Source organism: Herpailurus yagouaroundi, unplaced genomic scaffold (assembly GCF_014898765.1).
Source record: "Herpailurus yagouaroundi ecotype Mexico unplaced genomic scaffold, PumYag 195, whole genome shotgun sequence".
Classification (NCBI taxonomy): Eukaryota; Metazoa; Chordata; class Mammalia; order Carnivora; family Felidae; genus Herpailurus; species Herpailurus yagouaroundi.
Window position 1 is genome coordinate 2034491 of NW_024412426.1, and position 23945 is coordinate 2058435.

General features: G+C 39.0%; 1 protein-coding gene and 1 non-coding gene across 5 annotated transcripts in view; both read left to right on the plus strand.

Annotated features, from left to right (window-relative positions):
- The first annotated feature begins 1703 nt into the window (after window positions 1–1703).
- The window catches only part of SYT14 (synaptotagmin 14), a 221638-nt gene continuing 199396 nt past the window's right edge, over window positions 1704–23945 (plus strand). For 3 of the 4 annotated variants that reach the window (XM_040446356.1, XM_040446357.1, XM_040446359.1), the window contains exons 1-2: window positions 1704–1819; window positions 15874–15921. In XM_040446356.1, coding sequence (XP_040302290.1) covers window positions 1807–1819; window positions 15874–15921 — 61 coding nt within the window. In that variant the 5' untranslated portion in view covers window positions 1704–1806. Of the gene's footprint in view, window positions 1820–15873; window positions 15922–16465; window positions 16671–23945 lie in introns of all 4 variants that reach the window. The other variant, XM_040446358.1, reaches the window with a different exon arrangement.
- On the plus strand, window positions 16052–16136 carry TRNAQ-UUG (transfer RNA glutamine (anticodon UUG)). The gene has a single exon. It is a non-coding gene; the product is annotated as a tRNA-Gln (tRNA).

Genomic DNA, 23945 nt, shown 5'->3' on the forward strand with positions numbered 1-23945 from the left:
TTCCTGAGCAAACTATGGTGATATTAACCTGGGCATGGAAGCTCACGCAACTTGGTTATATATATAGTAACTTGTGTGTTGGTGATGAAATAATAATAATTAGGTCTTTCTGACTTTCCATATGAAATTCTTAAAAAGGTTGAACAATTGGATTATTCAGAGCCAGTCAGAAACCATAAACTCAGAACTGTCAGTTTCAAGTTCAAACACATGCTTTAGAGTTCAAAACATTTTTAAGGGAGGTTACCTGGAGAAAATATCTTTGGCACTATACATATTTTACCTATATTTCATAGATAATCTGTCTCTCTCTCTCTCACACACACACACACAGCTTTCCTGAAATATGGACGTTTAAATATTTTCTGGGTACAATTTGTTCCTTAAATAACAACTCTTGCTTGTAGCCTGCTTTTAGTATACAGTTCCTGGTTCAGTAAATATTCACTGAATTAATGAAAATGGTAAAGAATGAATGTCTAATTGAACATAAGCTGTGACTGAGGGAGGGATTATATAAAAGCAATGAAAGACAGTTCTGCTCTAGATTTACAGTCCAACCTCACTTACATAAGTGCAAAATCTTTTCTTCTTTGTGTCAGTCCCCAGTACAGCTATTTGGCGCTAGGAGTTATCATTTTCTCTTCATTTCAGAATCAGTTAAGTCCCTATTCCTCAATGTTGTTGATTGTCCAGACTCTCAGTACCAAATGAAGTTGCGAATTGGGTAAATGGTTGAGTGGTTCAAGTACTTTAGGTAAAAAATGAAGGGGCTAAGTGTTGCTGTGTTCTAGATTGGCCTGTAACTGTTCATAACACCCACAGGTTTGTAGATTTTTAAAAAAGCTGCATGTGACATGCTTTTCAGGCCCTTTATCAAAACTGTCTGATCCCTACTTTTGTATGGCCTCAAGGTGTGTTTATAATGTGGAGATAAATATCAACTCCTATTTCCAAAGTGGAAACCAAGCTCAGGGTAGTGGCAAGCTTTATCAGAAATGTGTGCGTGTGTGTGTGTGCGTGACAGAGACAGAGACAGAGACAGTGAGAGAGAGAGAGAGAGAGAGAGAGAAACAGAGATAGGGGGAGCGCAACGGAAGCTGCTGTCCTTAGGATGCCTTTCTCCTGTTTGCTCTTTGCCAACTAGCTGTCTCTTCACCCCAGAGCAGAGATCTGAGGCGAGTACTTGGCTGATTCAGGCAAAGCAAAGCAAAACCAAAACAGACCTTCAGATTACCTAAACAAGGAGTTATTGGGTAGGAATCCCCGAGCCCAGTCTTCAAGCGAGGAGACCTGTCCATGGTCCTGACCACATCCTTTCCCTACTCTCCTCCTTCTTCGGCTACGGATGCTGCCAGCACCCGAGATGCGTACGCCTCCGCCGTGGTCCTGGGCCCGGGGAAGCCCCGGGCCAAGCGAGTCGGAGCCTCCTGCACATGCTCAGTGCGCCTCGGGCCGGTCTCCGGCGAAGGTGCCGGGGCTCCCCAGACTGGGCACCTATTTTGAATCCCGGCGCGAGGTGCTGTGGGGGTGGCGGGGTGGGGGCGGGGCGGCGTCACGTGCCGCCAGCGGCGGCGGCAGCCCGGGAAGGTTCCATTTCTTCGGCGGCCAGCAGTCGGACGCTCGGGGCGCCCCTCCTCCGCCCCGCCCCAGCCCGCCCCGCCCGCGGCTCCCCTCCGGGCTGCGCAGCCGGGCGTTTGCGGGGCCTGCCCCGCCCCTCTGGCTGGCGGACTCCGTGCGTCTTCCGCCCGCACGCCGGCCCGCCGTCCCCGCCATCCAGTTGGTGCGGTCCATGGCGAGCACATCATGGCGATTGAAGGTAAGTGGAGGCCGGCCGCGGTGAGGGAGGAGGGGGAACGCCCAGGGAGCGGGGCTCCGAGGCGCCCGGGAGGCCGTGGCGCGGGTGGGGCGCTCGCCTGCGGGAGGGGAGCCGGCTGGGGAGGCGCAGGGGTCTAGACCGCGTCTCGGGAGACGGGTGGGCGGAGCGGCGCCTCGGGTCCGCCCGACTTGCTCCGGCCCTGGCGGTCCAGTCGGCCTCGGCCCGGGGCCCGGCGCGGGGAGGAGCCGGTGCGCCTGACAGGTGCCGTGCCTGGCGGCGCCGAGTGGGGCTCCGGTGCGGGCCTGCAGAGCCCCGCGGGACGGGCCCGGGGAGCGAGGGACCGCGGGGCTTAGCCCCTTCCATCGCCCACCCCCCCGTACCCCCTCCTCCGGCAAGTACCCGCTTTGCTACCAAACTGGAAGTCCAGTTTTGCTGTCCCAGTCCTAACCATTCTTAGTCCCTGTTCTGGAGCTGACGCTGGACCGCACTCTTCGTCCATTCCCCTCTGTTTGCTGCTGTTAGGGGGCTAGGAAATTTGGGATGAAGTTAATTTCCGCAAGTGTTTTTTCCCCTAACACTCAAAACTGCTTTTTCTCTGGGAAAGAGAAGTAAATACATCTGAAATAACAAACGCACGCTCTTAGAATCCTGCGTGTGTATCAGTCCACTAAGTGTTAGTGTCAACAATACTCGTATTTTCGAAATACTTAGTGTTTACCACCTAGCCAGATGAGGTAGTTGCCATCAAAGTGTATTTTCTTCTTGTTCCATGTTTTTGGAAGTGTCTGTATTTTGCTTTGCTTTTAAGGAGGATATTGTGAAAATTAGTATCACACGGCTAGGATGTTTATGTGAAAGACTGCACCATCTTCCAGCCTGTGTCCTTCTGAGCTTAACTCAGACAGTGAAAATTTGTAAAATTTACCTGGGTGCACGTCCGTGTGTACAGATTCACATCATCTGTACAGATGTTCGAGGTACCTTTGGCTGTATCCTCATTAGCTCAGATTTTATGTGTGTTCCTCGTAAACAAAACTTTTCAGAGCACTTCCCATCTTGGTGACTGACTAATCACCAGTAACATACAGCTCTGGGGGTTCCTTTTTGTCAGATCCTGCATCCTCCAAAATAACTTTAGTTGTGTTTATGCTTATTTAAGAGATTCTACCTATTATATGCAAGACACACATTTCAGACACATTCACACATTTCAAGTAGCTACTTTAGCCAAAACGATGGTTAGCACTGGGAACAAGATCTATTTCATAACCTTTGATATTCCTGTTACCCAGAGTGGTACTTTCAAACTCTTTTCCTTATTGTACTTTTTACTAGAGGTTAAAAACCCAGCAACCAAATCCACTGATTAATGTTTTGTACTTTATTTCCCCAACCAGTTTGTGGTAGTATTTCTTAATGATGTGGTAAAGCTAAAAAGGTTTATGCAGAAGGTATAATAGCATCTGGATCTGATCTTGTAACTTGTAATTTCTTGATATATTTTAGTTTTTCCTCTTTTTCTCAGTCTTTCCTACCCCACAGTTAAATGTGATTGATTCCTTTTTTTATGTTAACTGATGGCATTTTGTTCTGCCTTTTACTACTAGTATGTTTAAGGAACAAGATTTTTGAAATTCTCCTAGAGATTCTTCTGTGTTTTAGATACTCTCATCGGTTTTTTAATACTTAAACATTTGTCAAAGCCTTCTTAATATAAAGATTGGAAATTATACTTTTTCTAGTTTGGTATAGAGACTAAAGTTAGTATTAGCATTTCAAATAAAGATGTCAGGTCAGGTTAGTCTAACTGTGCTGTTTATTACATACTGGAACACTTTTTTTTTTTAATTGTTTTTAATGTTGATTTATTTTTGAGAGGGAGAGGGAAACAGAGCTTGAGCAGGGGAGAGGCAGAGAGAGAGAAGGAGACACAGAATCTGAAGCAGGCTCCAGGCTCCCAGCTGTCAGCACAGAGCCTGACATGGGGCTCCAACTCATGAACCGCAAGATCATGACTTGAGCTGTAGTCGGACGCTTAAAAACAACTGAGCCACCAGCTGCCCCCCGCACCCTCCACCCCAGCACATTCCCATGCTGTTTTTTTTTTTAAATTTTTTAAATGTTTATTTATTTTTGAGACAGAGAGAGACAGAGCATGAACGGGCGGGGGTGGGGGGGTGTTGCAGAGAGAGGGGGAGACACAGAATCTGAAGCAGGCTCCAGGCTCTGAGCTGTCAGCACAGAGCCTGACGCGGGGCTCGAACTCACAAACTGCGAGATCATGACCTGAGCTGAAGTCAGAGGCTCAACCAACTGAGCCACCCAGGCACCCCTCCCATGCTGTTTTATGAAGTAAAATGAACTCTGGATGATGGCTTTGTACTAGAGACGTTTTAGGATTTTAGTGGCCCAAGGGGGCATCTCATTCAACCTTCTTCCCAATGAAATGGTTCTTAAAACATTCAGTCCCTTCATTCACCTGTTAATTCAGCAGACTTAATGAGCACTAGCTGTACTCAGTGTTCTGTGCTGGACTCTATGGGGCCATAAAGATGACTAAGACTGCACTCCTTCCCTCAAGGAGCACATGTTCTAGTTGGGGAGACAGATAATTTTAGTCATGTAATTACAATACGGTGTGAACAACAAAGGATGAATCATCTTTTGTATAAAAACACTCAATGGGGATGAATTTATTGAACTCATGTGCCAGTGGACATTGAACAATGTCTGCCAAGTGGAAGTATAATTCTTACAGTTCATGAGGTCTTTGAATTTGACCAAAAACCTGCCATTCAGTAACTTCTGTCTAACTACTACTCCTAGATCTGCCGTTTGGAGCAATAAATTAAAAGCCCTCTATTCCCTATATACATGACATCCCTTCTGCCATTTGAAGACAACTTTTGAACACTTTCTAGACAGAATAACCAGCTCTTCCTCTGGATGGTGTATAGTTGTATGTATGTTTTAAAGTTTGAAATGAAATCCATTCCAGATGTGTTGCTGAGTAGCATACATTTAAAACTGTTCTGCCATTTCTTATCTTGTGCATAATCCTATTAATGTAGCTTAATATTAGCATAGCCTTTTTGGAACTGTATGTTGGCTCAAGATGAGGTTGAAATGAACCAAAATCATAGAGTCTCTTTCACCTGGACTTCTTTCACATCAGGTGTCTTCAATCCCTTGCATAGCAAACCAGTGTTTTGACTCAAAGAACAGATCATTTGTATCTGTTAAGCATATTCTTCCTAGCTCTGGCTCCACATTTTAGCCCTTGAATTTAGATTTTTAAGTACTGAGGGTTACTTTTATTTCCTCCTTTATATAAAACCCATATTGTACGTACTAAGTAATCATTCACTTCCTCCTTTTATCAGAAAGTAAGTGCTAGTCAGGACTCAGACAAATATATGATGATGGTGTTACCACACTGATCTAATATAATTCCAGTCAGAGGTAAAGAAGTTAGTTCTAGGGGTGCCTGGGTGGCTCATTCAGTTAAGTGTCCAGCTTCAGCTTAGGTCTTGATTTCATGGTTCGTGAGTTTGAGCCGCATGTTGGGCTCTGTGCTGACAGCTTGGAGCCTGAAGCCTACTTTGGATTCTGTGTCCTCCTCTCTCTCTCTCTGTCTCTCTCTCTCTCTCCTCTCTCTCAAAAATAAATAAACATTAAAAAAAAAGAATTTAGTCCTATCTTTTTTTTTTAATTTTTTTTTTTAACGTTTATTTATTTTTGAGACAGAGAGAGACAGAGCATGAACAGGGGAGGGTCAGAGAGAGAGGGAGACACAGAATCTGAAACGGGCTCCAGGCTCTGAGCCGTCAGCACAGAGCCCGACGCCGGGCTCGAACTCACGGACCGTGAGATCATGACCTGAGCTGAAGTCGGACGCTTAACCGACTGAGCCACCCAGGCACCCCACCTATCTTAAATTAAAGTACAATTTTGAGAAAGCACTTTGAAATATTGAAGAGTTTACAGATCCTTATTGTTACCCTAGAGGTCTGGTGGTAATCATGTTGGGAATCATTGGTCTGCTCTAGCCTATCAAGACCTATAGTTTTCATCCAGTGTTTTAATTCTTGTAATGTTGGCCTTTGTCAGTCTGGCATTGTTAACCATTTCCTGTGTTTAGGAACTTTTCTCCTCTCTCTTGATTACTTCTCAGTCTTTCCTTCATCTTCTTTGCCTAATGTTCTTTGTGTTTCCATTCTTTTTTTTTTTTTTCAATGTTTCTATTTATTTTTGAGAGAGAGAGAGCAGGGGAGGGGCAGAGAGAGTGGGGGATAGAGGATCCGAAGCAGGTTCTGTGCTGACAGCAGAGAGCCTGATGCGGGGCTCAAACTCAGTGAACCATGAGATTATGACCTGAGCTGAAGTCAGACGCTCAACCGACTGAGCCACCCAGGTGCCCTTGTGTTTCCATTCTTAATCCTGTTCTCATCTTCTCCACATTCTGCTGTAATTGCACATATTGAGTAATTTTGTAATCACTTGTTTATAATTTGTCTTTCCTGTCAATTCCAGAAGGTAATATCTTCTTCATTTTTTTACTCCTTACATGTTGCACAGTATCTGAGTATAGTATATAGTCCACAAATATTTTTTGAATAGTTAGAATGGAATTCTGTAAATTATAGATGTTGATTACATTGATTCCCAGATGTATTTGACCAAAAATCTGCCATTCATTAACTTCTGTCTATCTACTAGTCCTTCTAGTTCAGCTTTCTGGAGCAGTAAATTGAAAGTGCACTATTAATTCTTGTGATGAGAACCGAGTGATGTATGGAAGTATGGAATCACTATATTGTACCCTTGAAACTAATACTACACTGTATGTTAACTGGAATTTAAATAAAAACTTAAAAAAATGAAAAGTGTTGGGGCGCCTGGGTGGCTCCGCTGGTTAAGCATCTGACTCTTGGTTTCAGCTCACATCGTGATCTCACAGTTGGTGGGTTCAAGCCCTGTATCAGACTCTGTGCTCTCCCCTCCCCCCAAATAAGTAGACTTTAAAAAAGCAAATAAAAGTGCACTGTTAATAAAACCACACAGAGTTTTCCTAATTTATATTTTCAGATAGTAGCTAGATATCATGGGTGTTCCACAACAATCCAAAATATTTAGTTTGGGACATTCAAAATGTCCTAAAGTTGTCATCACAGCCACCACATCCAGTTTCTGTATCCCCACTCTATGCAAATTTACCATCTGAGTGTCATTTTTAAGTAACCAGACATCTGAGATAGAAATCTGGAAATCAACCTTGTCTTAAAATTCACCCCCCCCCCCCCGGGTTGGTGGTCGCTAAGTCCTGCCAAGTCTACATCTCAAACGAATTTATGATGCTTAGTGCTTATACTTTAGTTTATTCCCCCTCATTAAAGGGCTTGTATTAGTTTCCTAGCTATTCTTGTTAGCACCAGTTTTAGGGTTCCTTCCAACCCATATTCTGAACTGTTGCTAGTTATCTTTGTAACATATAAATTATTTAAAACCTCAGGTTAGAGCAGGCCTTTAATGATCTGACCTATGCCCCTCCTTCCCTCACTCCACATTTTTCTGACTTCCATAGGATTATCAAAATAGAGGTAAAAGTACTCACTTTTATTGTTAATGTGCTGTATATCAACGTTAACTACTTTACCTTTCTAGGTAACATATTTTAAAGTTATAAAAGAAAACTATATTAGAAAGAATCTGTGTGTGTGTGTGTATACCTTTTATTCATAAGGCACTTTGTCGTTTACCACACACTTCCACATACGTACTTTTTTAATCATCAGTACAATTCTGAGGTGCTTTTGAAGGTTTGTTGTGACTCTAAGATTTCCAAGGCAGAATTTGGACTTTTGAAGTATCGAATTAAGAAATCCCAATACAAACATGTTCTGCTACAAGTCCTGAGGGAGAACATCACACTCCTTTCCTGCTTTCCATGTTATTGTAAGAGCTCATTAGGATGTAATGGGGGATGATAGAATTAGGAAGTCATGCCTGTCTGCAGTCTGTGGCAGAATGAGACAGTTTATCGAGCAGTTTATTTTTGGAGGATTTACAGTTCAGTGTAATCAATGATATTCCTAAAAGGGATGTTTTGACTTTCGGCAGGTATAAAATTCCTGATGTTTTGCAGAGATTTAGGATATGTCTAGATGTGAAGTATGTTTGTTCAGAGACCTCTCTCTGTAATTACTCTTGAATAATTTACAGTCTATTTAAGGTTTCTGTCCTAACTCACTAAACCAAATTAGAAAAAACCTAGGGAGCATTAGAGAAACAGTTGCATTAAGAAACATTTCCTTTTTTCATTGGTTTAGGTAGTGTTAGAACACAGTGGCACAGGCCAGCATAGAAAGCTAGAGAACCACATGTTGGCTTATTTATTTGTTGAGTAATGCTGCTTGCGTTATTGTTTTCTTTAAAGTGATTGTAGTGTTTGTCCATAGCATATGTGTAGTAGCATAGTAGACTGTCTTAGAAGATTTCCAGTTAGCTGACTTCATTCTTTCCTCCACTCCCAAGTCCTACCTAGTTTATACCTAACGTGACAAGCCTGTGGGGGAGAACGTCAGATTCAACAAACTACTGTCAATGAAACATTGTAGACTTTTGAATAAGATAATTATGTGCATATTTCGTATGTATGTGTAGTAAAATCTTAATTGAAACCTAAAAAATTGGAACCCTTGATTGACTTTTTTTTTTTAAGAAGGAAGAAATAGTGACAACGCAGCAAACTGTCATCAGGAATTTGTTTATCTAGGAAGTTATTTAAAAACAAACTTCTAAGATCCATGTGTACATTCAGAACATTACAGTTGTAAGGCTGTATTAGGAGTCATCAGGAGATAGAGGATTTTAATGAAAAAGTATCTTCAACATTTTGAACTTACTAATACAATAATGCATATTAGTAATTTTAACAAATGAACTGGTGCAGTAGTCAAAACACAGGTGTTTTAAGTAGAAAATTAAGTAGAATACCTTTTTTAAATTTTTTAGATTTATTTTTGGGAGACAGTGAGTATGCACCTGCAAGCAGGGGAGGGACAGAGAGGGGGGACAGAGGATCTGAAGCGAGCTCTGGGCTACAGCACAGAACTCGGGAACACTGAGATGACCTGAGCCAAAGTCGGTCGCTCAACCAGCTGAGCCACTCAGGCTCCCCAGTAGTATGCTCCCTTTTTTTTTGAGCATATATTTATTCAGGGATTTATGGTGTTATCTTAATGAGCATCTAAACAGTCAAAAACTTAATTAACTTAAAAACTGAAGTAAAAGTGCCTCAGAAGTAGGAAAAATGGGTTATGTTTGTGAACAATAAATTTACTTTTATAAGATAAACTTGTACCTCCTGGAAAAAAATTATTGAATAAATTTATAGGAACTTATATGGATCAAAAGATATACTGTACTTAGCAAGATTTGCAAATTATAAAGTACTCTAAGATATTGTTATGAAAAGAGGTACACTTGGTTGTTCTGTGTGATGCTGGAATGGTGCCGAATATATGTCTCAAAACTTAGGCTATGGTATAGGAATGTTATAAATAAAAAGAGTGTAAAAGTAAATATAGGAAGGACTTATTCAGGGGCGCCTGGGTGAATCAGTTAGTTAAGCATCAGACTCTTGATTTTGGCTCAGGTCATGATCTTACGGTTCCTGGGGTTGAGCCCTGTGTTGGGCTCTGCGCTGACAGTGCAGAGACAGGGATTCTCTCTCTCTTCCCTCTTTCTCTCTACCCCTCTCTCAAAATAAATAAATAAACACTTTAAAAAAAGAGAGAAAATACTTATTCAGATTATTTTAACTCTAGTAATTGAAGAGCAACAATAAAAAATAAAATAAAAGAATTCCAATTTGGGAGGATAACTCCCAGAGGATTGGAGGCCCAAAAGTTTGTTGTTGTTGTTGTTTTTAAGAAAATTTCTAAAAAGAGAATAAGTTAAGAAGTATGAGAAGATTAATGTTTATTTTGGAATATTTACACAGGAGAGTGTTTGAAATTAACTGGTAACTAATGCTGTAGAAGAGAAGAAGACATACAGAATCTTTTCTGTCTCTAGGCATATTTGAGTTTTGTCCTTGTGAGGAATGCAAAGGGAATTAACATTTTTTGGTGCTCACCACGGGCTAGGCATCATGTATTCATTATCACAGTGTGGACGGCAAATGCATGGCACTGTTCTCTGTTTCTCCTGTAGCAGTCATCTGTTTCCTTCAAGTGTCTTTTTAACATCTCACCAAGTAGCAACTTTGTTTCAGAATCCTTCTCAACATTGCCCTCCACCCCATGCCAGCAGCTACTTTTAATAGCCCAGAATTGGTGTACGGTTAGGAAAGCTATTTTCCATCCTGGAGTTAACTATTATTACTACTTTACAAATGTGTTTCGTTATTTTTATTTTTTCTTACAGGCACAAGGTTTACAAAGACAATACTAGGTGATGCTGACTTGAAAACTGAAGCCTGACTCAGTTCAGAACCCATGGTCTTTCCATAATACTGTGCTTTCAATTAGGCACCAAAATTGGTATCATTCCTTGAATAAGTTAATTAGGGTTAAAACTGAAAGGTATCTATAGATTAGTGACTGTGGTCTGAATGAGTTAAATTGGTTGGGGAAGGTGGTAGTTGGCAACATTAACAGGAAATATTTAACATTTCATGCTTATTATATATAGCTGTAACAATTAGCTATAACAGAGTTTATCAGTGTAAGCTAGACATTAATTTAATTTTGACCACTTTAATGCATGTGTTTGCTGATCTTTAGATAAGGTAGAATTTAAGGTATTTCCAAAGTAGCCTTGTGCTGTTTGAGAAGTTAATATTGCCTGTAAATTGTAGTGACTTAGGTTATTGGTCAAAGTTAACATGGTAGACAAAGTAAAGTCAATTTCAGAAAGGACTCCTAGATCCATTTTCAGTGAACTAAATCTTTGGGTTTAATTGCATTTTTGTATACCTGGCCATATTTTGGTGGGACTAGAGCATCACTGCATATTTTCCTTCTTTTTTTTTTTTTTTTAGTTTATTTATTTATTTAGACAGCAAGTGCATGCGCACGCACAAGCCGAGCAGCAGCAGAGAGAATCCCAAGCGGGCTCTGTGCTGTCATCACAGAGCCTGACATGGGGCTTGATCTCATGAATCCGTGAGATCATGACCAGAGAGTGGAAATCAAGAGTCAGATGCTTAACTGAGCCACCCAGGCTCCCCACATGTTTTCCTTATGTAGGCATATGGAAAAGTACATACTTTGTAAGTCCCTATCACCCACCTCGTCTCCACTTAAAAAGAAATTCCTAGTTCCCAGGCACACTCTCAATCATGTGTCCATTCATAGGCAAACACACACATGCGCACATTCGCAGCATGTATGTATGTGTGTGTGTGCCCATACACATCTATTTCCTCTTACACTATGTACTTAAGCCAATCGTAGAGGATTCTGCCAGTTTATATTATGCTCCTACATGGGTTTGCCTGAGGGAAAAGATGGTAACTTTGACTAAGCTTGTCATTTTCTATCTCTCATTTCCATGTTGCTGAGATGATTATTTCAAGAGCAATGCTGGTATTATCTCCAAGAATAGTTTTGAGAAACTGACTTGTATTTTAATTACCTGAGAGGGTTAGAAAACAATTACATAATTTTTATTTTACTTGTAAAAGTGAAGAAAAATTGATATTTAAATTTCTTACTGTGTTAACCCTAGTGTACTAATTATTTTTTCTGGCAATAAACTAGTGACCCTGGGCAACTCTACTTAACGTTTAGTGGTTCAGTTTGTTTATCTGGATTGAGCTAGACAACTTTATTTCTGACTTCTAGCCTTTTTATATTCTGTCATTCTGTTATGGTCTCCAAGTCTTCATTATTGTTATGTCTTTGAAGTAAATTTGATGTGTGAAAATTTTTATTTATAGGAGTTCATTTGGGGGATAATTATTCATTTTAACAGAAGACATCTCTTTCTAAAGAGATTGGCTAGGGGTGCTAGGGGAACCACCATGAACTCGTGGTTCGTGAGTTCAAGCCCTGCGTCAGGCTCTGTGCACAGAGCCTGGAGCCTCATTCGAATTCAATGTCACCCTCTCTCTCTGTTCCTCCCCTACTTGTACTCTCTCTCTCTCAAAAATAAAGATTAAAACAAAATTAAAAAAAAATAAAGAGATTGGCTAATTTATTACTTTGAGTACTCATTCCTCCAAATTGGTTCAGCCACTGCAGAAAACAGCATGGAGATTCCTTAAAAAATTAAAAATAGAACTACCATGAGATACAGCAGTGCCACAAATGGGTATGTATCCAAAGAAAATGAAAAGAATATATTGAAGAGGCATCTGTGCTTCCATGTTTATTATAGCATTATTCACAATAGCTAAGATAAGGAAACAACCTGAGTGTCCATCAGCGGATGGATGGATAAAAATGTGGTGTATGTATATACAATGGAATATTTCTCAGACCTAAAAAGAAGGAAGTCCTGCCAACATGGATGGACCTTGATTGAAGGCATTAAGATAAGTGAAATAAGTCAGATACAAAAAGACAAATAGTGGGGCGCCTGGGCGGCTCAGTAGGTTGGGTGTCCGACCTCAGCTGTGGTCATGATCTCATGGTTTGTGGGTTCATTGGGCTCTGTGCTGACAGCTCAGAGCCTGGAGCCTGCTTTGGATTCTGTGTCTCCTTCTCTCTCCGCCCCACCCCCACTCATGCTGTCTCCCTCTCTTTCAAAAATAAGTAAACATTAAAAATAAAAGACATAGGGGAAGGGGAAAAAAAGTTACAAAGAGGGAAGGAGGCAAACCATAAGAGACTCTTAAAAACTGAGAATAAACTGAGGGTTGATGGGGGGTGGGAGGGAGGGGAAAGTGGGTGATGGGCATTGAGGAGGGCACCTGTTGGTATGAGCACTGGGTGTTATATGGAAACCAATTTGGCAATAAATTTCATATTAAGAAAAAAAAAGAAAGAAATTCCTTTAAATCCAAAAAAATAAAAATAAAAGACAAATAGTGTATAGTATCACTTAAATGTGGAATCTACCAAAGCTGAACTTGTAAAAACAGAGAGTGGAATGGTGGTTACCAGGGTCTGGGAGATGTGGGGGAATTGGAAAGATGTTTAAGGGAAAAAACTTGCAACCTGTAGATAAATAAGTCCTGGAGATCTAATGCACAGTATAGTGGTTTTAGACAGCAATTCTGTGTTATAAACTTAAAAAATTGCTAACAGACTAGATCTTAATTGTGACTATAACAAACAACTGATAATTAGGTAATGTGATAGAGGTGTTAGCTAATGCTATGGTGGTAATCATTGCGATATATAAATGTATCAAATCAGCTTGTGCATCTTGAACTTACACAGTGTTATATGCCAATAATAGCTGAATAAAAATAATCATTCTTGTATGTATTTGATATACAAATAATCATTCTTCTATGTATTTGATATACATATTTGTTATATATGTATATATACATACATATATATACATATGTATCTACCTCAAAAAAATCATTCCCCTTATGCATTATACTCTCAAAATCAGTAAACCACTTTTTGAATTACCACCATATCTAAGTCAAGCTATGCCTACAATGACTTGCCTTTTGCTTGCAAATTTGACTCACTTGGAAACTTTTCAGATTTATTTTTAGAGACTTTAAAACAAGGCATAAAGTTTATACACAGTTCACTATCTCTGATTGAAAAAGTATTTAAGCCTTTGACTCCCAAACACATACTTTAAAACATACACATTTAGCATATAGAATGCATATTTTTTCCTAAACAGTCTTACTGGTCTCAAAAAGGATTGAAAACCAAAGGAATATCGATTTCATGGTCCAGTAATATAGTAACTTTTATTTAGCTTTCTGTGTTTCTTTTGTACTTTTAAAAGGGAGGGGTTTTTTTTTTCCTAAATTTTACTTTATTGCCTGGCATTTATTTGTCCTTAATATTCTTTTCCATTTCAGTAATAATAGTGATTGCTCTTGATTTCCACATGTACATCACTGAGATCTCCCTTGTTGGTTAGAATTTTGGGGACAAATATCAGGAAGAGTAGAGCACAGTCTCACTTTTTCTAGTTATGTGATTTTTGTGCTACTTTGACACGTTTGACAATTATCTATTGGCTGTAAATTTAAAATATAGTAATTATTTGACTTAGCTTTTTATTTATGAAGTTCTTTCATTTGATATAGATGAATCGAATACTTTTAAAAGCGGGAGTTAGCTTTCCTTGTCATTTTATAGTTTTGAGAAAAGTCTTAGATTCTAATAGTTTATGTTACTGTTAATAGTTTTATGTTACCATTAGCACTTAGGCTGTACAAACTATGCACTTAATTTGAGATTAGATGTGTATACTAAAACCTAACTGATTTGCATTAAATATGGGGGAAAGTCTGGTTTTTTTTTTTTTCAATGTTTATTTTTGAGAGGGGTGAGGGGCAGAGAGAGAGAGGAGGACAGAGGATCTGAAGTGGGCTCTGTGCTGACAGCAGAGAGCCTGAGATGGGGCTCGAACTCACAAACTGTGAGTTCATGATATGAGTGAAGTCGGATGCTTCACTTAACTGAGCCACCAAGGTGCCCTGAAAGTCTGGTTTTAAATACAGGCTTTAACAAGTACAGTCTTATGAACATGAATTAAGTACATAAGGCAAACTAAGTTGTAGGTGTTATTTTCTGGAGAATAGGCCTTAATGACCATATAAAAAATATTTTTATGTAGCCTGTGAAAACATCAGTGATGGCATCAGTATAGTTATTTTATTGTTGTTACATGATTCTTCCAAATCTCTTGCAAGTAGTTTCTTCTGTAATTTGGTAAACATTCTCCTTCTAGTTTTTGACTAGTGTCTTCTCAATATTAAAGATACATAGTATACAGTTACAGCTTGTTCTTGCCCTTCAGCAAGTAATCAGTGGTTGCTCATTGGTAATATTCTAATTAGTAAGGACCCAATGTATTTACACTGAGATTTGCTGAATAATAGGCATTTTATAATCAGAGCTTTAAGGTAGGTATTTCTTCTTGCTAAGTCTATCTTCCTGATAACTGGTGATTAGTCTATAGTGTTGATAATAATCACAAACATGGCGTTGTTACAACCAAATTAGAATGTAGATCTAACCTACTTTAGCAATAGAAATACTGTTTTCTGGTTTTTTAACTTGCTTCTCAGATGACCTACTTTTTTTAGTGGATATCATGGATTTTACCTCATGTTACTGCTGTAAGATATTTCTGTTTCTTATAACTTAACTTTTGTAATGAGCTAAGATTAAATTATTTAATATTTCTATTATGCAAAGTTTAAACATAATTCACAGCATAATTATAAGGTCATGCATATATAGAACACTACAAAATTTCATTTAGCTTACATTCATTTAAAGCAGGGGCATTCTGTTTCAGAATGAAGGAGTATCTATTTCTACAGTGACCAATAACATTAATTTTATGATAGAATACTTTTTATATTAATTATACTCAAAGTAAGCTTTTGGTTAAATTTGTTTTTATCATCCTGTTTTTTAAATTTATCTTTTTACAGACTTATAAGAGTGGGTAGCTGAAGAATGGGGAAAGATTACATTTCATTTTATACCATTTTTGTGATAAACTATAGTGTCTTTACAAGGTTGGTCCTTCCATAGTAACTTACCTGTATATATTAAACCTCAAATACCAAAGTGGGTCCTACGGTGTTTCTTCTAGATGATGTGAAGAGGTACTTAGGAAATGGCGATATGATACTTGTTCTTGAGAAGACTGCCATTTAAAAATAACATACTTGAATGAAGTGTCTTCATTCCAAGACTTTATAAGATCTTAATTTATGGGTTCGGGAAAATTCCAAATATGAAGTTATCATATAGCTGAGTTTAAGGAAAATTAGTAAACTTTTTTCCCTGAGGTCATTGGTAGAAGCTAATTTAAAACAGTTCTTTGTAATAGTCACATTCACATTATGTCCTCTTTTTAACTTCTAACAAAAATTTTTTTAACAGGTGGAGAAAGAACCTGTGGAGTACATGAACTTATCTGTATTAGAAAAGGTAAGTCAGTCCTCTGCATGGATATTCAGATACAAAATGGACACTTCACAATGTATGTTAAATTTTAGTAAGATGTTAGATAATTTGGACTTAGAAAGTATACAGTTTAATAAATATTAACTTTTGGGGCGCCTGGGTGGCTCAGTTGGTTAAGCGTCTGACTTTGGCTCAGGTCATGATGTCACGGTTTGTGGGTTCAAGCCCCACGTCAGGCTCTGTGCTGACAGCTCAGAGTCCGGAGCCTGTTTCGGATTCTGTGTCTCCCCCTCTTTCTGCCCCTCCCCTGCTCGTGCTCTGTCTCTCTCTCTCTCTCTGTCTCAAAAATAAAAAATAAAAACATTAAAAAATTTTAAAAAATATTAATTTGTTACTTTTATTAGACTTAAACATTCACAAAGTACCTGTTGTTTGTTATGTGGTTATTGAGAGTTGTTACTTTATGTTTAGTTTTGTTGGGCTGATAAAGCCTGGTTTCTTAGCATGTTGGTTATTAGACATGGTGCAGAGGCAAAGAATGGAGGGTTTGATTTTTGTTCCCTTTCAGAATCTGGAATCTGAGTGCATGCTGATCTCCCATTGACTTCTGTTCTATTACTGTACCCCATCAGAGAGATGTGAGGAGTTGGTTGAAATTCAAATCGGGATCATGTCCAAAGACCACAACATCCTTTGACACCAACAACTGTCTGTGCTTCCTTAGAAGGAGCCACCTGACAACTGGGTGGTTCAACAAGGTGGCCCCAGGAAAGGTAATTCAGTTATTAGGTGGGAGGAAAGGAACCAGGTATTCTCTAGATTTGGAAGAATCAGGAGAACCTTGGGAGTCCCCACACACATGAGTAATCCCAAATCGGTGACGTGCTGTGAGGAAAGGAAAAGGTATACCTGGGGAGGTCAGGGGAGGAAATCCTTATAAATTCCATACTCTTTTCTATTTTGAAGGTTGGGAGACTTTATTTTTCTTACATCTCTCTTAAAAACTGAATTCGCCTTCCTGAGTCTGGCCAACTAGCAGCACTTTTGTCCCTAATATTTCACCCTAAGGAGGTTTGAGGCGGTGTCATTATTTGTGTTAGGTGAGTCTTCCTGGCATGCCAGGAAAATTGAGCATATTTTCAGTAAGTCTTCAACAGGTCTGAAAGCCTCAGCTTGTTTAGAGTTGAAAGCAATTTATAATCCTTTGTAGGGGAATTTGTGTGAACATCATTGACGTGGTCACACTATGGTTTGTGTGTCACTGCCTGTGATTGCTGTCCATTTAAAAACAGTCTCCTTCCTTGAATATAGTGTAGTTTATCTATATTACCTTTCTTCTGGTAACACAAAGGAGAAAATCGAAGTCCATTCCCCGAAATCTCAAATTTTTTTATTACGGTGTTCATGCTATCGTCATTGTTGATTTGTACTTCTTACCTAAAATGAGAGAGAGAGAGGGGACAAATGTGTACATTGTTTTCTTCCTCTAGGTCAACATTTTGAAATCTTCTGTAATATATTAGCCCAGAAATTCTGAAGATGTTGTAAATAATTTTACAGTTATTACCTGGTCCCACCAAAACTTTTTAAAACACAGAATTTATTTGGCGGGACAGCAGAAGACACCGTACAAAGCAGTTGGAATCAAAAGCTGTTAAAGCTAGAGTTAGGTGATGAGGATCAAGACAGGAATAGAGACAACTAGAAAAGAGGAAGATAAAGGCTCAGAGGGTCTTTTGTGACTACGGTGGGAACATAAAGCTACAGTGGGGAGAAGAGTACAGATGGGATAGATGATGGTCTGAACATACCTTTTTATTATGGTTCTTCTTTTACTCTTTATTGCTGTCTCGATTCCTATCCACATAATGCCTTGCCCAGATTTCTCTCCATTATAATAGTCCAGCTTTTTCGCTTCGTCCTGCTTTCCTATGGAATTTTAAGTATGTGATGAAAATTTCAAAAAATTATACAGTAGCCATGTCATGAAAAAAGTGTCTCAATCTCTGTGTGTATGTCCTCAACATCCAGTACAGCGCCCTATCTCAGTGGATGGATGTTCCATAAATATTTAAATACTTCAAAATTAATGCTCAGAGCTAAAGCTTTTGCACTTTAAGCTGGACTTTCATAGAGTAGAGGATATGGAGGTTAAATAAAGTAGAATAATTGTAATTAGTATCAGTGATTCTGGTAAAATGGCATCTCTCATGACATATTCAGCTTCTTTTTACCTGTTTGGCTGTCTGTCTCCTTTCTGGCTTCTTTCTTCTGTCAGACCTTCAAATACCAGAATGTATCAGAGTTTGGTCCTGGGCTTACTTCATTTTTCCATCTTTTACCTCTGTTTGATTTTATTTAGTTTTCTCTTAAATGCCACACAAATGTATCCATCCAAGCTGTCCTTGAGCTCCTGGTCTTACATCCCCTACTTACTTGGTACTTCTGTCTGGATGTCTGTCAGAACAACAACTTGACATGTCGAAAATGCAAGTCTTGATTTTCTCACGTGAGTCCATACCTTCCTCAGTCTTCCCCATCTCAGCAAATAAAAAAACAGTCTATCCAGTTGCTCAGGTCCTAATTTAGGAATAGCTGCATATTTCACTTTGTCTCTCCCATTTAATATATTAGCCAGCTCTGCCATTTCTGCCTTCAGAATTTTAAACCATCCTCTTTTTTCCATCCTGCTATTATCATTGTAGCCTGGGTTCCTATCTTTCTTGTCTACACAACTGTAGTAGTTTTCTGACAGGTTTCCCTGCTTCTACTCTTATCTCCTTACAGTACATACCAATGATGTAAGTATAAATCAGGTTTAGGGGCTCCCAGGTGGCTCCGTCAGTTAAGTATCTGACTCTTGATTTTGGCTCAGGTCATGATCTCGTGGTTCACGGGATCAAGCACCACCCCTGTTGGGTTCTGTGCTGACAGCAGGAAGCCTGCTCGGGATTCTCTCTCTCCCTCTCTCTCTGCCCCTCCCCTGCTTGCACACAGGCTCTCTCTCTCAAAATAAGCAAACTTAGAAAATCTATGTATGTATATATGTGTGTGTGTGTGTGTGTGTATGTATATTATATGTATGTATCAGGTTTACATGTATTGAATCTATATCAGGTTTTTATTAAATCAGGTTTTAAATGTATGTCCACTTTTGTGGATTTCCATTATACCTGGAATAAAATCAAAGTGCCTTACCCTGATCTACAAAGCCTTATGTTGTATTATCAACTCAAAGTCCAAAACATCATCTAAATATCATTAACTCCTCATCTAAAATCGTTTATATCAGGTATGGGTGAAACTCTGGGTATGATCCATCCTGGCTTAAAATTCCTGTCCATCTGCAGACCTGTGAAACTAGCAAACAAGTTGCCTGCTCTCCAAATACAGTGATGGAAGAGACATAGGATAGCAGTTATAGACGTTGCCACCCCAAAAGTGAGAAAATGGAAGGAGGAAAGGAGTCACTGGTACTAAGCAATTTTGAAATGCAAGTGGGAAAACCTGTAAGTTTCGTGGCCTGGAACTAAAACTCAGCCTGAGGTCTGAGGCTGTCTACCTTTTAGGTTTAAGACTGTACCCTTGGAGTCATCCTTCCTTTTTCTCGGAAGGTAGCATATGTTTGCACTGGTTTTCTGCCTGTAGGATTTGGGGAGGCCGTTAGTCTTTCATTTCGTCTTCTTGACCCTTTCAGTTCAAGCTGGCAGTGATTATATATACTCTCAAAAACCTCATGAGTCTTCTCATTATGTTATGGGGATTCATTCCTTTAGACAACATGCCTCTCCACAGCTCTTTCCTGGATAATTCCATCTCCGTACTTGGCTTTTACTGAGATGGCAGGGGAGATCCATGAGTCATATGTCTAATCTCTCTGGAGAGCCCTCTGTGTCACTGAATTTGTTCATTTTGAGGCACTGGCAAAAGGTTGTTTAGCTACACCCTTGGCTTTGTCTCCAGAGCATGCTTTCTTGACATTGAGTACTTAATTTTAGCATAATTTACAATCTGGATAGGCTGAGGATTTTCCAAATCATGAAGGCCTGGCACCTTTTTGCTTATAAGTTCTCTCAATTTATCCGTTTTCTCCCAAGGTTTACTATAAGCGGCAGGCCCCCTTTCAGCACTTTTCTTTGAAATCTCCATAGCTAAATATCAAAGTTCATTGCTTACAAGTTGTAATTTCCATATAACTATAGGACACGATTTAGCCAAGCTCTCTGCCACAAGAATCTCGTTTCTCCCATTTCCAGTAACATGCTCTTCCTTTCCTTCTGACCTCTCACCAGCAACACCTTTAACATTTGTTTCTACAGTGGTCACTTTATGGCTGATTAGGTGTTCTAGACCTAAGACAGTATAGGCTTTTTTTCCTACTACAGTCCTTATTTTTTTCTGTCTTCACTAGCAGAATCATCATTAGAATCCATATTTCTATTAAAAGGCAATAAATATTTCTCAAGACAATTTAGGCCTTTGCTGTCATGCTGCTCATAATTCTTCAGACTTCTCCCCGTTACCTAATTCCAAAGCTACTACCACACATTACACGTTTGTTACAGCAGCACCCCATTTCCAGGTACTAAAATGTGTATTCGTTTCCTACAGCGCTGTAACAAATTACCACAACTTTGGGGGCTTAAAACAACGCAAGCTTATTCTTTTACCGTTTGGGAGACCAGAAGTCCAAAGTCAGTTTCACTGGGCTGAAGTCAAGCTTTTGTTCAGGAGGCTTGAAGGGAGAATCTGTTTCCTTATCTTTTCTGTCCAGGGCTGCCTACATTCCGTGGTACACATGCTTGCTCACTCTCTCTCTCTCAAAAGTATATAAACATTAAAAAAAAAATTAAATGCATTTTTAAGCCCAGATGAAAGTTAGGGAACCATCAGTATTAAAAATACAGAAGGTCAGGGGCGCCTGGGTGGCTCAGTCGGCTAAGCGTCCGACTTCGGCTCAGGTCATGATCTCGCAGTCCCTGAGTTCGAGCCCTGTGTCGGGCTCTGTGCTGACAGCTCAGAGCCTGGAGCCTGTTTCAGATTCTGTGTCTCCCTCTCTCTCTGACCCTCCCCCATTCATGCTCCGTCTCTCTCTGTCTCAAAAGTAAATAAACGTTAAAAAAAAAATTTGAAAAAAAAATACAGAAGGTCATCAGGGAAATGCAAAACCAAAACCATGTTGAGATACCATTCCGCTCCCCCGTAGGATGGCTAAAATAAAAAAGACAATAACAAGTGTTGATGAAGATGTAGAGAAATCGGAACTTCATACGTGGCCGATGGTATTGTGAATTGCTGCAGCCACTTTGGAAAACAGTTAGGCATTTCCTCAGAAAGTCAAACATAGTGTTACCAGATGACCCAGAAATTTTATTCCTAGGTGTGTAATCAAGAGATTTGAAAACTTATGTTCATACAAAAGCCTGTATTGTAATAGTCATAGCATCATTATTCATAATAACCCAAGTGGAAAAAGCCTAAATACCCGTGAAGTGATGAATGAATAAACCAAATGTGGTATATCCATATCATGGAGTATTACTCAACAATAGACAGGAGTAAGGTATTGGTACATGCTACAATGTGGATAGACCTTGAAAACATGCTAAGTGAAAGAAGGCAGACATAAAAGGCCACATATTATATGATTCTATTTATATGAAATGTCCAGAATAAACAAATCCATAGAGACAGAAAGCAGATTAGTGGTTTCCAGTGGCTGAGGGAAAGAGGGAATGGAGAGTGACTGCCGAGGGGTACAGAGTTTCTTTTTGGGGTGATGAAAATGCTCTGAAATGAGACAGTGGTAATGGTTGCACAGCTCTGCAAATATGCTGAAAACCACTGAAGCTTGTACACTTAAAAAGGTTGGCATTTACGGTGAATTATATATCAATAAAGCCATTAAAAAAAAACAGGAACTGAAAACTAGAGCTGTAGATTCACAGTCATAGACTTCTCATATGGTGGCCAATACTTAACAGGTAAGGTAGATACTGTGTGACTTTTTAATCTACCTAGAAGGAGGTACTTGGTGTCACTTCTGCTGTACTGTGTTGGCATATAAGCAGTTACAAGCCTGCCTGGGTTCAAGGGGAGGAGAGTCTTCACGGGGATAGTGCCAAAGAGTTTGTAGCCGTTAAAATAAAGTCACTGCCATATATGTTTAAGTTAGAAAAAAAGAGAATGAAAATTTATGAGAAGACGTTCAGTGCAAGAAGTTAGAGCTATCTCATAAGCTTAGAGAAGTAGAAAGAAGGAATGACTACAAAGATAGCAATACAGTAAAGATCAACAGAACCAAAATGCCAGTACTTTGGAAGGTATGAGCTAGGTCTCTAGCATGGTTAATTAAAGACAAAATACAGAAGCCACACGTACATAATGTTAGGCTTATAAAAGGGGTGTAATTGCACTTACAAGTGAGCTTTAAAAAATCTTAAAAGTATTCACGACTTTTTGATGACAAACTTGAAGTTGTAGATGAAATGGACAGTTTCAGAGAACAATATAATTTAAACTAATAGAAAAGTTAAATTAATCATAAGTGGTTTTTTTCAGGCAATTGCCATTCAGTCTTCAAAGAAAAAAGGACCCAACCTTATGAAAACTTTCAGAGACTGAAAGAAATGGAACATCCCCCCCCCAATTTATTTAATGAGACTAAAATATAACCTTGATACCAAACCAGAGTTAGTACAGTACGAGAGGGAAATAACATACTAATCTTAGTTAGAAATCTAAATGTAAGTGTTAGCAAAACAAATACTGCAATGGTTGAGGAAAACATACAAACATATGACAAGTTGGACCATCCCAAGAATATTGCGTGTGAATCTGCTCGTAAGGTTTACCATGTTAGTCATGTGAGCATCTCAATAGAAGCAGGAAAAGCATTTGATAAAATATATTGTCATTTGTAATAAAAGCTTTTACACTAAGAATATAAAAAAACTTCTTTAACCTAATAAATGACATATGTCAAAAATAGGTAATAAACCAAATACTTAATGATGAAATATTAAAAGCATGAGTGTTGCTACTCAGCCTTGTACTGGAGATCTTAGCTGGTACAGTAAGCCAGGACAAAGAAATAGAAAGTATAAGTTTAAAAAGGAATAATATTATTCATAGGTGATATTGATTACGTAGAAAATCCAGGAGACTCCAGGAGACTCTATAAACAAATTACTAGACTAAGAGAGTTCCATAAATTTGATTAATACAAGATAACTATATAAAAATAAGGCACACTTTTATATATAATAGGCAACAAACAATTAGAAAATGCAATAAAAGAAGATTCTTAGAGTATTGTGATAACTGTAATATACCCAGGAACAAATTGAACAAAAGATGTGTATGACTCTTACAGAGAAAATAAAAAAGCTTTATCTACAGACATAAAAGAAAATATGTAAATGAAGAGATAAATAATTTTTATGGGTAGAAATACAGTATGTTTAAATTGGCAGTACTCTCCAAATTAACCTATAAATTTAATGCAATTCTAACCTAAAACCCAACAAGAATTTTCAGGGAATGTACACGTTAGTTCTGAAATGTATATGGCAGAGCACATAGCCAAGAATAAACTAAGATAGCTTTGAAGTAAAGGAACATAGTAGGGAGGTGGGTATATAGTAATTAAAATATTCATTTGGTTGCTTTATCAGAGGTCAAGTGACTGAACAAGAAAGGTTTTTTCTCTTTTAATGGAAAAGGCTAAGCTGATAGGATAGAGGTGGGTGATTCTACTTGTTGAACTGCTTCTGTCTTCCTGTGATGGGCCCTAAGGTGTTGTGTTCCTTGGCATGTTTGAAGTTCCATGTCCACCTTCAGTCACCAGAATGGAAGGGGAGAAAGTAGCTCTTTTATTTATTTGTTTATTTTTTTGAAAGCCGCTCTCTTTAGGATGTGATCCAGAGTTGCAAACAAATGACTTCTACTCACGTGTCATTGCCCAGATTTTAGTCACGTGGCCATACATGGCTACAAGGGAAGCTGAGACTAGTTCTGCCAAGTGTCCATTCAAGCTAAATCTGGGA